Raw genomic sequence first — 16972 nt, 5'->3', positions numbered from 1 at the left:
TTTTGCCCAATATCTCTCAGACTAAGAGATGGAGAGACAAATCAAAAACATGGAAAGATAGTACAATCTTTCCTCCATCTCTCCCATAAGCCAAGTCTCTCCATGTCTACAGGGTGAGACAAAAACTCTGAAAACGTAACATCACTTTCCAGTATACAAGTGAAGGTGGAAATAATAAAGGACGCATTTTTTATCTTATCTCACAAACTAGGAGGTGGAGAGACAATCTGAAGACATGGAGAGGTGGCCAAAACCTTTTTCTATCTCCCCCCATAAGTCTCATCGCTGTACATCAAATACGTGAGGCAGGAGAACACAAAATCTTGAAACGCGTCACTGGAAATTTTTCGTGGTGATTTGACAAGGACACACACATTTCTCTTAATATCTCACAAACAAAACGTTGAAGAGACAAACTGAAATAAGTGCAAGACAGCCAGAAGTCTCCTCTATCACCACACAAACACACAAACTCACATACCAAACAAGACAAGCGGGAGAGACACAAACGTAACAAGACTTCCACGACTTGTAACAGAAAATTTACCGAGACGATTCAAACATTTTTCTTAATATCTCACAAACAAAACATCGTACAGACAAACTGAAATAAGTGCAAGACAGCCAGAAGTCTCCTCTATCACCACACAAACACACAAACTCACATACCAAACAAGACAAGCGGGAGAGACACAAACGTAACAAGACTTCCACGACTTGTAACAGAAAATTTACCGAGACGATTCAAACATTTTTCATAATATCTCACAAACGAAACATCGTACAGACAAACTGAAATAAGTGCAAGACAGCCAGAAGTCTCCTCTATCACCACACAGACACACAAACTCACACACCAAACGAGACAAGCGGGAGAGACACAAACGTAACAAGACTTCCACGACTTGTAACAGAAAATTTACCGAGACGATTCAAACATTTTTCATAATATCTCACAAACAAAACATCGAAGAGACAAACTGAAATAAGTGCAAGACAGCCAGAAGTCTCCTCTATCACCACACAAACACACAAACTCACATACCAAACAAGACAAGCGGGAGAGACACAAACGTAACAAGACTTCCACGACTTGTAACAGAAAATTTACCGAGACGATTCAAACATTTTTCATAATATCTCACAAACAAAACATCGTACAGACAAACTGAAATAAGTGCAAGACAGCCAGAAGTCTCCTCTATCACCACACAGACACACAAACTCACACACCAAACGAGACAAGCGGGAGAGACACAAACGTAACAACATTTCTCAAGGTTCGAAAGACAGCAAGTACTCTCTAAGCATAGCAGGTAGGGGCAGCTTGTTGACTTTCTGCTGTGTTTGTCGAGAGAGAGAATTGTAAATGGACACTCGGCAGATTTGCTTCAAAGTTCTTGGCTGAGTGTAGAGGTCCCTGCAAGTCAAAAAGAGTGGTGTTAGTAGTAGTAGTAGTAGTAGTAGTAGTAGTAGTAAAACACACTCAAAACACACTCAAACATGACTAAAAACACATCAAAACACCCCAAAACACACAAAAACACCCCAAACCACATCAAAACAACCCAAAACACATCAAAACACCCAAAAAACACATCAAAACACCCCATACCACATCCAAACACCGCAAAAACACATCAAAACACCTCAACAACACACAAAACATCCCAAAACACCACAAAACACCCCAAAACACATCAAAACACCACAAAAACACCAAAACACCCCAAAACACACCAAACCACGCCAAAACACCCCACCACAAAACACCCCAAACACACTCAAACACAAAACACCCCAAAACACAATAAAACCACCAAAATACCCCAAAACACCCCAAAACCCATCAAACACCCAAAATACATCAAAACACCGAAAACACACCAAAACACCCCAAAACACCCAAAAACACATCAAAACACCCAAAACACATCAAACACCCCAAAACACCAAAAAACACACTCAAAACACCCAAAACACATCAAACACACAAAACACCTCAAAACACACAAAACAACTCAAAACACACAAAAACACATCAAACACATCAAAACACCAAAACACCCAAAACACCTCAAAACACTCTAAAACACCCAAAAACACCACAAAACCCCAAAACACACCAAAACACCCCAAACCCATCAAAACACCCCAAAACACACCAAAACACCCATAAAATACCCAAACACACAAAACACACACACCAAAACACATCAAAACACAAAACACCCAAAACACAAAACACCTCAAACACCCCAAAACCAAAACACACAAAAATACAAAACACCCCAAAACACCTCAAACACATCAAAACACCCCAAATCCCTTACCTAGGGACCTTGGCCAGCTGCTTTCTCATAGGGACGAAGGAAACACACAAAAACACACCAAAACACACAAAACAAACACCTCAAAACACACAAAACACAAAACAAAACAACACAAAACAACAAACACACCAAAACACACAAACACACCCAAAACACAAAACACACCTCAAAACACACAAAACACACAAAACACCCCAAACACCCCAAACACACCAAAACCCAAAAAACCTCCAAAACCCCAAAAACACCCCAAAAACACCCCAAAACCCTTACCTGAGGACCTTGGCCAGCTGCTTCTTCATAGGGACGAGGGAAACATGCCAAAACACACCAAAACACACACAAAAACACACAAACACACAAAAACACAAAAACACACACAAAACACAAACACAAACACCACAAAACACCTCAAAACACACAAAACACACACTTGGCCAGCTGCTTCTTCATAGGGACACAAAACACACAAAACACAAACACACAAAACACACAAAAACACAAAAACACACAAAAAACAAAAACACCCCAAACACACACAAAACACAAAACAAACTCAAAACACCTCAAAACACCCCAAAACCCTTACCTGAGGACCTTGGCCAGCTGCTTCTTCATAGGGACGAGGAAACATGCAAACACACAACACACCAAAACACACTCAAACACACACAAAACACCTCAAAACACATCAAAACACACCAAAACACATCAAAACACACAAAAACACACCAAAACCCCTCAAAACCACACCAAAACCACAAAAACACCAAAACAAAACACCCCAAAACCCTTACCTGAGGACCTTGGCCAGCTGCTTCTTCATAGGGACGAAACACACAAAACACACCAAAACACACAAAACCCCTCAAAACACACAAACACACACACACCAAAACACCCCAAAACACCCCAAAACCCTTAACCTTGGCCAGCTGCTTCTTCATAGGGACACACTAAAACACACCAAAACACACAAAAACCACAAAACACATCAAAACACACACCACCCCAAACCAACAAAACAAACACACCCAAAACACACAAAAACCCCTCAAAACCCACCAAAACACCTCAAAACACCTCAAAACACCCCAAAACCCTTACCTGAGGACCTTGGCCAGCTGCTTCTTCATAGGGACGAGGGAAGTCTGTGTGTAGAGGATCTTGAGGCACTGGTTGAGTTCAGAGTGGTTCATAGCTTGGTGGTACAGGTTCAAGAGCTTCGCAAATCTCATGTCTGGATCGTTTAGAAGCTCCTCCTTCCGTATTAGAAGCTGGACGTAGTAATATAGGACCTGTGGAGGGGAGAGAAAGTGAGAGAGTGTGTGTTTGGGGTGTTTTGGTGTGTTTTTTTTGTGTGTTTTTTGAGTGTTTTGGTGTGTTTTGTGGTGTTTTTGGGTGGTTTTGTGTGTTTTTTGTGTTTTGTGTGTTTTGTGTGTTTTGTGGTGTTTTTGTGTGTTTTGTGTGTGTTTTTGTGTTTTGGTGTGTTTTGTTTTGGTGTGTGGGGTGTTTATTAGAAGCTGGGGTGTTTTGGGGTGTTTTGGTGTGTTTTAAGATGTTTTTGGGGTGTTCTTGAGATGTTTTGGTGTGTTTTAAGTGTTTTGGTGTGTTTTAAGATGTTTTAAGGGTGTTTTTGGTGTGTTTTGGGTGTGTTTGAGTGTGTTTGGGTGTGTTTGAGTGTGTTTTGGGTGTGTTTGAGTGTGCTTAGCAAATCTCATGTCTGGATCGTTTAGAAGCTCCTCCTTCCGTATTAGAAGCTGGACGTAGTAATATAGGACCTGTGGAGGGGAGAGAGAGTGAGAGAGTGTGTGTTTGGGGTGTTTTGTGGTGTTATGTGGTGTTTTGTGTTTTGGTGTGTTTTGGTGTTTTGGGTGTTTGTGTTTTGGTGTTTTGTTTTGTGTTTTGTGTGTTTGGTGTGTTTCAGTGGTGTGTTTTTTTTTGTGTGTTTTGGTGTGTTTCAGGGTGTTTTGTGTGTTTGGGGTGTTTGACTGTGTTTGGTGGTGTGTTTGAGTGAGAGTTTGTGTTTTGGTGTGTTTTTGTGGTGTTTTGGTGTTGGTTTTGTGGTGTGTGTTTTTTGTGGTGTGTTTTGGGTGGTTTTGTGTGTTTTAGTGTGTTTTGGTGTGTTTTAAGTGTGTTTTGATGTGGTTTGTGTTTTGGTGTGTTTCAGTGGTGTGAGAGTGTGAGAGAGAGAGAGAGAGAGAGAGAGAGAGAGAGAGAGAGAGAGTGTGTTTGGGGTGTTTTGGTGTTTTTGAGGGAGAAAGACAGAGAGACAGACAGTTGAGGTGTTTTGATGTGTTTTGATGTGTTTTGGGGTGTTTAGATGTGTTTTGGTGTGTTTTTGGTTGTGTTTTGGGGTGTTTTGATTTTTTTGGGTGTTTGTGGATGTTTAGATGTGTTTTGATGTGTATTTTGGTGTGTTTGTGTGTGTTTTAAGATGTTTTAAGGTGTTTTGTGTGTGTTTTGTGGTGTGTTTGTGTGTTTTGTGTGTGTTTTGTGTGTTTTGGTGTGTTTAAGTGTGTTTTTGGTGTTTTTGTGTTTGTGTTTGGGTGTGTGTTTGGTGTGTTTTTCGTGTGTGTGTTTTTGGTGTGTTTTTGTGTGTTGGAGCTGTGTTTTGTGTTTTGAGTGTGTTTTGAATGTGTTTGAGTGTGTTTGAGTGTGTTTTAAGTGCGTTTTGAAATGTTTTTGAAACTTTAAGTATAATTTGAGTGCGTTTGAGTGTGTTTAGGTGTGTTTTGAGGTGTTTTTGGAACAATGAGTGTATTTTGAGTGAGTTTAAGTGTGTTTGAGTGTGTTTAAAGTGTGTTTTGAGTGTTTTGGGGTGTTTTGGAGCTGTGACTGTGTTTTGAGTGTGTTTTGATGTGTTTTGAGTGTGTTTTGAAGTGTTTTTGGAACTTTAAGTATATTTTGAGTGCGTTTGAGTGTGTTTGGGTGTGTTTTAAGTGTGTTTTGAAGTGTTTTTGGAACTTTAAGTATATTTTGAGTGCGTCTGAGTGTGTTTTGATGTGTTTTAAGTGTGTTTTGAGTGTTTTGGGGTGTTTAGGTGTGTTTTGAGTGTGTTTTGAAGTGTTTTTGGAACTCTGACTGTGTTTTGAGTGTGTTTTGAGTGTGTTTGAGTGTGTTTTAAGTGCGTTTCCAAACAGTACTTTCATAATAATGAAATAAAAAAATAATAACAACAAATAAATAAATAAATAAATAAATAACCAACACAATAGAACACAAAGGATAAAAAAATAATATATATAAACAAAGAAAACGTAGGAAATTTTTAAGGGAGACTCAACTAACCTGGTTGGAGCATTTTTTAAGAAAGACTGATGACTGGGAGTGGCAAATCATGGGTTCTGTAGTGGATATATTGACATTAGGGTCCGCCCCGTGCTGCAGGAGGGTCAAGGTCAGGTCACACACGTAGTCCAGGTCATGTGGGGACCTCGCATTTTGTACCATATCCATCAACGATAGCAGAATGTGCTGGGTGCGCTGTGAAAATCTGGAAGTTTTGGTTGGGGTTAGAAAGATCGTGATTGTGGTGGATTGTGGTGGTGTGGAAGGTTATATTTGGTGTGGTGGTAGAAGGATGGTTGGTCTATGTTGTGTGAAAGTGAGATAGCTCTAACTTGAGTGAGAGAGTGAGAAAATGTGAGACAAAACAACAATTTTTTTTGAGCGAATTTTGGTTAGTGGTACAAAAATCATGATTGTGGTGAATTGTGGTGGTGTGGGAAGGTTATATTTGGTGTGGTGGTAGAAGGATGGTTGGTCTATGTTGTGTGAAAGTGAGATAGCTCTAACTTGTGTGAGAGAGTGAGAAAATGTGAGACAAAAACAACAATTTTTTTTTAGCGAATTTTGGTTAGTGGTACAAAAATCATGATTGTGGTGGATTGTGGTGGTGTGGGAAGGTTATATTTGGTGTGGTGGTAGAAGGATGGTTGGTCTATGTTGTGTGAAAGTGAGATAGCTCTAACTTGTGTGAGAGAGTGAGAAAATGTGAGACAAAAACAACAATTTTATTTGAGCAAATTTTGGTTGGGGTTAGAAAAATCATGATTGTGGTGGATTGTGGGGGTGTGGGAAGGTTATATTTGGTGTGGTGGTAGAAGGATGGTTGGTCTATGTTGTGTGAAAGTGAGATAGCTCTAACTTGTGTGAGAGAGTGAGAAAATGTGAGACAAAAACGACATTTTTTTTTTTTAGCGAATTTTGGTTAGTGGTACAAAAATCGTGATTGTGGTGGATTGTGGTGGTGTGGGAAGGTTATATTTGGTGTGGTGGTAGAAGGATGGTTGGTCTATGTTGTGTGAAAGTGAGATAGCTCTAACTTGTGTGAGAGAGTGAGAAAATGTGAGACAAAAACAATTTTTTTTTTTGAGGGAATTTTGGTTAGTGGTACAAAAATCGTGATTGTGGTGGATTGTGGTGGTGTGGGAAGGTTATATTTGGTGTGGTGGTAGAAGGATGGTTGGTCTATGTTGTGTGAAAGTGAGATAGCTCTAACTTGTGTGAGAGAGTGAGAAAATGTGAGACAAAAACGACAATTATTTTTTTAGCGAATTTTGGTTAGTGGTACAAAAATCATGATTGTGGTGAATTGTGGTGATTTGGGAAGGTTATATTTGGTGTGGTGGTAGAAGGATGGTTGGTCTATGTTGTGTGAAAGTGAGATAGCTCTAACTTGTGTGAGAGAGTGAGAAAATGTGAGACAACAATTTTTTTTTTAGCGAATTTTGGTTAGTGGTACAAAAATCATGATTGTGGTGAATTGTGGTGGTTTGGGAAGGTTATATTTGGTGTGGTGGTAGAAGGATGGTTGGTCTATGTTGTGTGAAAGTGAGATAGCTCTAACTTGAGTGAGAGAGTGAGAAAATGAGAGAGAATACAGAACAATATATTTTGGCATTTTGCATCATATCCATTAGAGAGACAGGAGTATGTGCTGGGTGTGTGTTGGGTAATGGTGAAATGTTTGCTCTAGTCACACCTTCCAACTAAAACGCAAATAAAAACACACACACACCAAACGCAGACAAACGTCGCTTGGTACACACATAGCCACATCCTTACCACACGTTTGGACACCATCCGTTTTACCACACACCGAATGGAAGCACCAGTATGAATCAAAACGTTTCAGTCAAGGCTCTCAAAAAAGTCATTTACACACACACAACACCTAAGAAAAACGCAAATAACACCAAACACACCAAACGCAGACAAACAGCGCTTGGTACACAAATAGCCAGATCCTTACAACACGTATGGACACCATCCGTTTTACCACACACCAAACAGAAACCACTATACAAACTAAAACACCAGAACTTCTCACACACAAAAACATCACCCAAACACACACACCTTCCAACAAAAACGCAAATAAAAACACACACACCAAACGCAGACAAACAGCGCTTGGTACACAAATAGCCAGATCCTTACAACACATTTGGACACAATCCGTTTTACCACACACCGAATGGAAGCACCAGTATGAATCAAAACGTTTAAGTCAAGGCTCTCAAAAAAGTCATTTACACACACACAACACCTAAGAAAAACGCAAATAACACCAAACACACCAAACGCAGACAAACAGCGCTTGGTACACAAATAGCCAGATCCTTACAACACGTATGGACACAATCCGTTTTACCACACACCAAACAGAAACCACTATACAAACCCAAACACCCGAACTTCTCACACACAAAAACGTCACCCAAACACACACACCTTCCAACAAAAACACAAATAACACCAAACACACCAAACGCAGACAAACGGCGCTTGGTACACAAATAGCCAGATCCTTACAACACGTTTGGACACCATCCGTTTTACCACACACCAAACGGAAACCACTATACAAACCCAAACACCCGAACTTCTCACACACAAAAACATCACCCAAACACACACACCTTCCAACAAAAACGCAAATAAAAACACACACACCAAATGCAGACAAACGTCGCTTGGTACACAAATAGCCAGATCCTCACAACACGTATAGCCACAATCCGTTTTACCACACAGCAAACAGAAACCACTATACAAACCAAAACACCCGAACTTCTCACACACAAAAACATCACCCAAACACACACACCTTCCAACAAAAACGCAAATAAAAACACACACACCAAACGCAGACAAACAGCGCTTGGTACACAAATAGCCAGATCCTTACAACACGTATGGACACAATCCGTTTTACCACACACCAAACAGAAACCACTATACAAACCAAAACACCCGAACTTCTCACACACAAAAACGTCACCCAAACACACACACCTTCCAACAAAAACGCAAATAAAAACACACACACCAAACGCAGACAAACAGCGCTTGGTACAAAAAATAGCCAGATCCTTACAACACGTATGGACACCATCCGTTTTACCACACACCAAACAGAAACCACTATACAAACCCAAACACCCGAACTTCTCACACAAAAACATCACCCAAACACACACACCTTCCAACAAAAACGCAAATAAAAACACACACACCAAATGCAGACAAACGGCGCTTGGTACACAAATAGCCAGATCCTTACAACACGTATGGCCACAATCCGTTTTACCACACACCAAACAGAAACCACTATACAAACCAAAACACCGGAACTTCTCACACACAAAAACATCACCCAAACACACACACCTTCCAACAAAAACACAAATAACACCAAACACAGCAAACGCAGACAAACAGCACTTGGTACACAAATAGCCAGATCCTTACAACACATTTGGACACAATCCGTTTTACCACACACCAAACAGAAACCACTATACAAACCAAAACACCCGAACTTCTCACACACAAAAACATCACCCAAACACACACACCTTCCAACAAAAACACAAATAACACCAAACACAGCAAACGCAGACAAACAGCGCTTGGTACACAAATAGCCAGATCCTTACAACACGTATGGACACAATCCATTTTACCACACACCAAACAGAAACCACTATACAAACCAAAACACCCGAACTTCTCACACACAAAAACATCACCCAAACACACACACCTTCCAACAAAAACGCAAATAAAAACACACACACCAAACGCAGACAAACAGCGCTTGGTACACAAATAGCCAGATCCTTACCGCACGTTCGGGTCCAATCCATGTTGCAACAGGATGACCAGGAGCTGCCGTACAAAAGCAAACGCAGCCGCCTTCTCCTTCTCTCTGGCCAATGCAGTGTTCTCTGAGGCCGTGAACATCAGGACATGGAGGGGAGTTAGGTTGGACCGAGAAGAACAGTTTGGGTTTGCTCCGTGACGACACAACAAACGCACGCAGTTCAAATAAAACACCTGCAAAGCGGACAAAATACAATGGACTGGCCTCTTCAGTACTGGGACACATTTTCACCTAGAGATTTGTGTACCATTAGAGCATTTTGGGACAGTTTGGCATGTTTTGAGGGCATTGTAAGACAGTTTGGCATGTTTTTAAGGCATTTTTAGGTAGTTTGACATGTTTAAGATAGTTTGGCATGTTTTGAGGGCATTTTAAGACAGTTTGGCATGTTTTTAAGGCATTTTAAGACAGTTTGGCATGTTTTTAAGGCATTTTAAGACAGTTTGACAAGCTTTGAGACAGTTTGGCATATTTTTAAGGCATTTAAAGACTGTTTGACATGTTTTGAGGGCATTTTAAGACAGTTTGGCATGTTTTAAGGCATTTTAAGACAGTTTGGCATATTTTGAGAGCATTTTGAGACAGTTTGGCATGTTTTGAGGGCATTTTAAGACAGTTTGGCATGTTTTTAAGGCATTTTAAGACAGTTTGACAAGTTTTGAGACAGTTTGGCATATTTTGAGGGCATTTTGAGACAGTTTGGCATGTTTTGAGGGCATTTTAAGACAGTTTGGCATGTTTTGAGGGCATTTTAAGACAGTTTGGCATATTTTGAGGGCATTTTAAAACAGTTTGGCATATTTTGAGGGCATTTTAAGACAGTTTGGCATATTTTGAGGGAATTTTAAGACAGTTTGGCATATTTTGAGGGCATTTTAAGACAGTTTGGCATGTTATGAGAGTATTTTAAGACAGTTTGACAAGTTTTGAGACAGTTTGGCATGTTTTGAGGGCATTTTAAGACAGTTTGACATATTTAGAGGGTATTTTAAGACACTTTGACAAGTTTTGAGACATTTGGCATATTTTGAGAGCATTTTAAGACAGTTTGGCATGTTTTGAGAGTATTTTAAGACAGTTTGACAAGTTTTGAGACAGTTTGGCATATTTTGAGGGTATTTTAAGACAGTTTGACATACTTTGAGGCATTTTAAGACAGTTTGGCATGTTTTGAGGGCATTTTAAGACAGTTTGACATAATTAAAGGGTATTTTAAGACACTTTGACAAGTTTTGAGACATTTGGCACATTTTGAGGGCATTTTAAGACAGTTTGGCATGTTTTGAGGGCATTTTAAGACAGTTTGGCATGTTTTGAGGGCATTTTAAGTCAGTTTGACAAGTTTTGAGACATTTGGTATGATTTGAGGGCATTTTAAAACAGTTTGGCGTGTTTTGAGAGTATTCTAAGATAGTTTGACAAGTTTTGAGACAGTTTGGCATATTTTGAGGGCATTTTAAGACAGTTTGGCATGATCTGAGGGCATTTTAAGAGTTTGACATATTTTGAGGGCATTTTAAGACAGTTTAGCATATTTTGAGGGCATTTTAAAACTGTTTGACATGTTTTAAGATAGTTTGGCATGTTTTGAGAATATTTTAAGACAGTTTGACAAGTTTTGAGACATTTGGCATATTTTGAGGCATTTCAAGACAGTTTTGCATGTTTTGAGAGCATTTCAAGACAGTTTGGCATGTTTTGAGAATATTTTAAGACAGTTTGACAAGTTTTGAAGCAGTTTGGCATATTTTGAGGGCATTTTAAGATAGTTTGGCATGTTTTGAGGGCATTTTAAGACAGTTTGACATATTTTGAGGGCATTTTACGACAGTTTGGCATATTTTGAGGGTATTTTAAGACAGTTTGACAAGTTTTGAGACATTTGGCATATTTTGAAGGCATTTTAAGACAGTTTGGCATGTTTTGAGGGCATTTTAAGACAGTTTGACATATTTTGAAATCATTTTAAGACAGTTTGGCATATTTTGAGGGCATTTTAAAACCGTTTGACATGTTTAAAGACAGTTTGGCATGTTTTGAGGGCATTTTGAGACAGTTTGACATATTTAAAGATAGTTTGGCATGTTTTGAGAGTATTTTAAGACAGTTTATGCTTTTATGTTGGTACCCCTGCATGCCACAGCCCCCTCCACCTGCCCTTACCACATACCCCTGCAAATCTTTACCTGCTTACCCCCACAAATCTTCTCACTCTTTGACGTTTTGAGACAGTTTGGTCCTTGTATTCCGTGTCAACCAGTCTGGCGTTGCTCTGCTCCAATATATCTCTATTACATAAAATTTGACAAGTTTTGAGACAGTTTGGCATATTTTGAGGGCATTTTAAGACAGTTTGGCATGTTTTGAGGGCATTTTAAGACAGTTTGGCATATTTTGAGGGCATTTTAAGACAGTTTGGCATATTTTGAGGGCATTTTAAGACAGTTTGACATGTTTTGAGGGCATTTAAAGACAGTTTGGCATGTTTTGAGGGCATTTTAAGACAGTTAGGCATATTTTGAGGGCATTTTAAGACAGTTTGGCATGTTTTGAGGGCATTTTAAGACAGTTTGGCATATTTTGAGGGTATTTTAAGACAGTTTGACAAGTTTTGAGACATTTGGCATTGTGTATTACGTCTGGAAAGGAGCGTATCTCTTGAAAATGCGTATGGTTAATGTATGTATATATACTGAACACGCATATACGCATCGCACGGCCAGAGGGGAACAATCGTTTGCCTGTAAAATCTCAGGGTTCAATATTATAAAGTTTTGTCGTTTATTAGCCAGAAATGAAATATATTTTTTCTATTTCCAATCATCTATACCCCTCTAGTATGTCTTTAGAGGCTTTGCGGTGTTTTTCCTGACGTGACTAAGCTTTGCGGTGTTTTTCTGACGTGACAAAGCTTTGCGGTGTATATGGGCGTTTAGGACAGCACACTCAATCAGAGAGGAAAAAAAAACATCCTTTTCGTTAAAAAAAAAATTGTTTTGTCTCATTTTCTCACTCTCTCACTCAAGTTAGAGCTATCTCACTTTCACACAACGTAGACCAACCATCCTTCTACCACCACACCAAATATAACCTTCCCACACCACCACAATCACGATTTTTGTACCACTAACCAAAATTCGCTCAAAAAAAAAAATTGTTTTAGTCTCACATTTTCTCACTCTCTCACACAAGTTAGAGCTATCTCACTTTCACACAACATAGACCAACCATCCTTCTACCACCACACCAAACATAACCTTCCCACACCACCACAATTCACCACAATCACGATTTTTGTACCACTAACCAAAATTCGCTCAAAAAAAAATTGTTGTTGTCTCACATTTTCTCACTCTCTCACTCAAGTTAGAGCTATCTCACTTTCACACAACATAGACCAAGCATCCTTCTACCACCACACCAAATATAACCTTCCCACACCACCACAATCCACCACAATCACGATTTTTGTACCATCAACCAAAATTCGCTCAAAAAAAAAATAAAATTGTTGTTTTTGTCTCACATTTTCTCACTCTCTCACAAAAGTTAGAGCTATCTCACTTTCACACAACATAGACCAAGCATCCTTCTACCACCACACCAAATATAACCTTCCCACACCACCACAATCCACCACAATCACGATTTTTGTACCATCAACCCAGTCATTCACCCATGGAGAGAGTGGAACAGTGTAGGACAGCTGGACCACTTGTCAAGAAAAGGTGTATGTCTTTGACCAAATCAAGACTGACAATGCTTCCTAATATCCTCAATTTCAGTGCAGAAAAACATGTCTAAAATTTAACCCAGATTCACAGCCACAGGAAACGAACATTTTTACGTCAAATCTGTGGTGCTTGCATGAGATTTACTGGCAAGAGGTGTTTTAAGACAGTTTGGCATGTTTAGAGGGTGTTTTAAGACAGTTTGGCATGTTTTGAGTGTGTTTTAAGACAGTTTGGCATGTTTTGAGGGTGTTTTAAGACAGTTTGGCATGTTTTGAGGGTGTTTTAAGACAGTTTGGCATGTTTTGAGGGTGTTTTAAGACAGTTTGGCATATTTTGAGGGTGTTTTAAGACAGTTTGGCATGTTTTGAGGGTGTTTTAAGACAGTTTGGCATGTATTGAGGGTGTTTTAAGACAGTTTGGCATGTATTGAGGGTGTTTTAAGACAGTTTGGCATGTTTTGAGGGTGTTTAAGACAGTTTGGCATGTATTGAGGTGTTTTAAGACAGTTTGGCATGTTTTGAGGGTATTTAAAGACAGTTTGGCATGTTTTGAGGGTATTTTAAGACAGTTTGGCATGTTATGAGGGTGTTTTAAGACAGTTTGGCATGTTTTGAGGGTGTTTTAAGACAGTTTGGCATATTTTGAGGATGTTTTAAGACAGTATGGCATGTTTTGAGGGTGTTTTAAGACAGTTTGGCATGTTTTGAGGGTGTTTTAAGACAGTTTGGCATGTTTTGAAGGTGTTTTAAGACAGTTTGGCATGTTTTGAGGATATTTTAAGACAGTTTGGCATGTTTTAGGGTATTTTAAGACAGTTTGGCATGTTTTGAGGGTGTTTTAAGACAATTTGGCATATTTTGAGGGTGTTTTAAGACAGTTTGGCATGTTTTTGAGTTACCTCCACACTCCTCCACTTACACAGACCTTCCTCCATGTTTCCTCCACCTTCCCTCCAATTTTGACTATCCCGCCTCCCTTCCTTGATAGTCAAAATAGTACTTTTCTAAGATAGTCTCACACCAAAACCAGACGATTTTTCACATTTTTACCTCCAAAAGTCTGCAATCTTCCCTCCATATCTCCCCCCACAGGTTACCTCCACACTCCTCCACCTACACAGACCTTCCTCCATGTTTCCTCCACCTTCCCTCCAATTTTGACTATCCCACCTCCCTTCCTTGATAGTCAAAATAGTACTTTTCTAAGATAGTCTCACACCAAAACCAGACGATTTTTCACATTTTTACCTCCGAAAGTCTGCAATCTTTCCTCCATATCTCCCTCCACAAGTTACCTCCACACTCCTCCACCTACACAGACCTTCCTCCATGTTTCCTCCACCTTCCCTCCAATTTTGACTATCCCACCTCCCTTCCTTCATAGTGAAAATAGTCGTTTTCTAAGATAGTCTCACACCAAAACCAGACGATTTTTCACATTTTTACCTCCAAAAGTCTGCAATCTTTCCTCCATATCTCCCTCCACAAGTTACCTCCACTCTCCTCCACCTACACAGACCTTCCTCCATCTTTCCTCCACCTTCCCTCCAATTTTGACTATCCCACCTCCCTTCCTTGATAGTCAAAATAGTCATTTTCTAAGATAGTCTCACACCAAAACCAGACGATTTTTCACATTTTTACCTCCAAAAGTCTGCAATCTTTCCTCCATATCTCCCTCCACAAGTTACCTCCACTCTCCTCCACCTACACAGACCTTCCTCCATGTTTCCTCCACCTTCCCTCCAATTTTGACTATCCCACCTCCCTTCCTTGATAGTCAAAATAGTCGTTCAAACACAGTACCTTCATAGTGTGAGTAAAGTGATGCAGAGGATCCTTATTAATGAGAGGCACCAGGCAGACCATAAGGGGAACTGACCCGTCCCTGCCCACCAAGTTTGGGTTCCCTCCGTAGTGTAGAAGCATATCCAGAAGCTCGTAACGAAACTCCCAGTCGCGAACCTGGGGAATAAATGTGGTTAGTTTTTCATATTTTGTGACTCACCCTGTAGGTTTGGGGGGGTGGGGTTTACAGGGTGTATAGAGGTATGATTTGGCTATTTGTACATGGTTTTACTTTCTCTCTATCTCTTTTAGTTTGTGAGATATTGAGGAAAATGTTTAAGTATATATCTCTCTCTCATTTTTGTGTGTGAAGGAAAGATGTCATTAGTTTTCCATACTTTGTGACTCACCCTGTAGGTTTGGGGGGGTGGGGTTTACAGGGTGTATAGAGGTATGATTTGGCTATTTGTACATAGTTTTAATTTCTTCCTATCTCTTTTAGTTTGTGAGATATTGAGGAAAATGTTTAAGTATATATCTCTCTCTCATTTTTGTGTGTGAAGGAAAGATGTCATTAGTTTTCCATACTTTGTGACTCACCCTGTAGGTTTGGGGGGGTGGGGTTTACAGGGTGTATAGAGGTATGATTTGGCTATTTGTACATGGTTTTAATTTCTTCCTATCTCTTTTAGTTTGTGAGATATTGAGGAAAATGTTAAAGTATCTCTTTCTCTCATTTTTGTGTGTGAAGGAAAGATGTCATTAGTTTTCCATACTTTGTGACTCACCCTGTAGGTTTGGGGGGGTGGGGTTTACAGGGTGTATAGAGGTATGATTTGGCTATCTGTACATGGTTTTAATTTCTTCCTATCTCTTTTAGTTTGTGAGATATTGAGGAAAATGTTTAAGTATCTCTCTTTCTCTCATTTTTGTGTGTGAAGGAAAGATGTCATTAGTTTTCCATACTTTGTGACTCACCCTGTAGGTTTAGGGGGGTGGGGTTTACAGGGTGTATAGAGGTATGATTTGGCTATTTGTACATGGTTTTAATTTCTTCCTATCTCTTTTAGTTTGTGAGATATTGAGGAAAATGTTTAAGTATATCTCTCTCTCTCATTTTTGTGTGTGAAGGAAAGATGTCATTAGTTTTTTATACTTTGTGACTCACCCTGTAGGTTTGGACAAATGAGACTTACAGGGTGTATAGAAGAAAGATCTCTCTATCTCTCCATATTTTCAGTTTCTCTCTATCTCTTTTAGTTTGAGAGATATTGAAGAAAATATAACTGTCTCTCCCATCAAATTTCTGTTACAAGCATAACAAAAGGTGTTACATTTTTACAATTTCTGACTCACCCTGTACATGTGAGACAGTGAGACATACGTGAGAGATAGAGAAATGTTCTGGCTATCTCTCCATGCTTTTAGTTTCTCTCTATCTCTTATAGTTTGAGAGATAATACAGAAAACATTTCCTTAAGTCCACATCTCTCTCTCTCTCTCTCTTTTTCCAATTCAGTGTATGAGTGAGTATGTGTTTGAGGTAACATACTTCTGGAATTGAATTTTTAGGAGGTAAGAGAATCAGAGAAGTTCCATCATTTCCTCAATTTCTGACTCGCCCTGTAAACGGAAAAAAATGAGACAAATAGGAAAGATAGAGGAAACATTTCTCTATCTCTTGATGGTCTCACATTGTCTCTCTGTCTCCTAGTTAGCGAGATATTGCAAGCTTAATCTCCCCTACCCTTAAGCGCTCGTAAAGAAAACAATGCATATGTGTGTGGCAAACTGCAGATTGTGGTGAATTGTGGTAGTGTGCAGGGCTGATTTTTGGTACAGTGGTAGATGAAAGATTGTGGTAGATTGTGTGTGTAGGAGATTGTGGTAGGTCATGTGGCAGGGGCAGAAAATGATGTTAAAAGTGAGTGTGTGTATTGTTAT

General features: G+C 39.5%; 1 protein-coding gene across 3 annotated transcripts in view; it reads right to left on the bottom strand.

Moving 5' to 3' along the window:
- Positions 1–429: 429 nt before the first annotated feature.
- Positions 430–16972, bottom strand: part of LOC123505991 (ankyrin-1-like) — a 42517-nt gene continuing 25974 nt past the window's right edge. For 2 of the 3 annotated variants that reach the window (XM_045257809.1, XM_045257815.1), the window contains exons 9-14: positions 15047–15205; positions 9469–9680; positions 5625–5829; positions 4055–4114; positions 3441–3571; positions 430–1420 (exon numbers count right to left, since the gene is read on the bottom strand). In XM_045257809.1, coding sequence (XP_045113744.1) covers positions 1276–1420; positions 3441–3571; positions 4055–4114; positions 5625–5829; positions 9469–9680; positions 15047–15205 — 912 coding nt within the window. In that variant the 3' untranslated portion in view covers positions 430–1275. Of the gene's footprint in view, positions 1421–3440; positions 3632–4054; positions 4115–5624; positions 5830–9468; positions 9681–15046; positions 15206–16972 lie in introns of all 3 variants that reach the window. The other variant, XM_045257801.1, reaches the window with a different exon arrangement.

The sequence above is a fragment of the Portunus trituberculatus genome, chromosome 2, assembly GCF_017591435.1.
Source record: "Portunus trituberculatus isolate SZX2019 chromosome 2, ASM1759143v1, whole genome shotgun sequence".
Taxonomy (NCBI): Eukaryota; Metazoa; Arthropoda; class Malacostraca; order Decapoda; family Portunidae; genus Portunus; species Portunus trituberculatus.
Note: the sequence above shows the minus strand (reverse complement) of the source record. Positions and strands in the feature narration are given on the sequence as shown.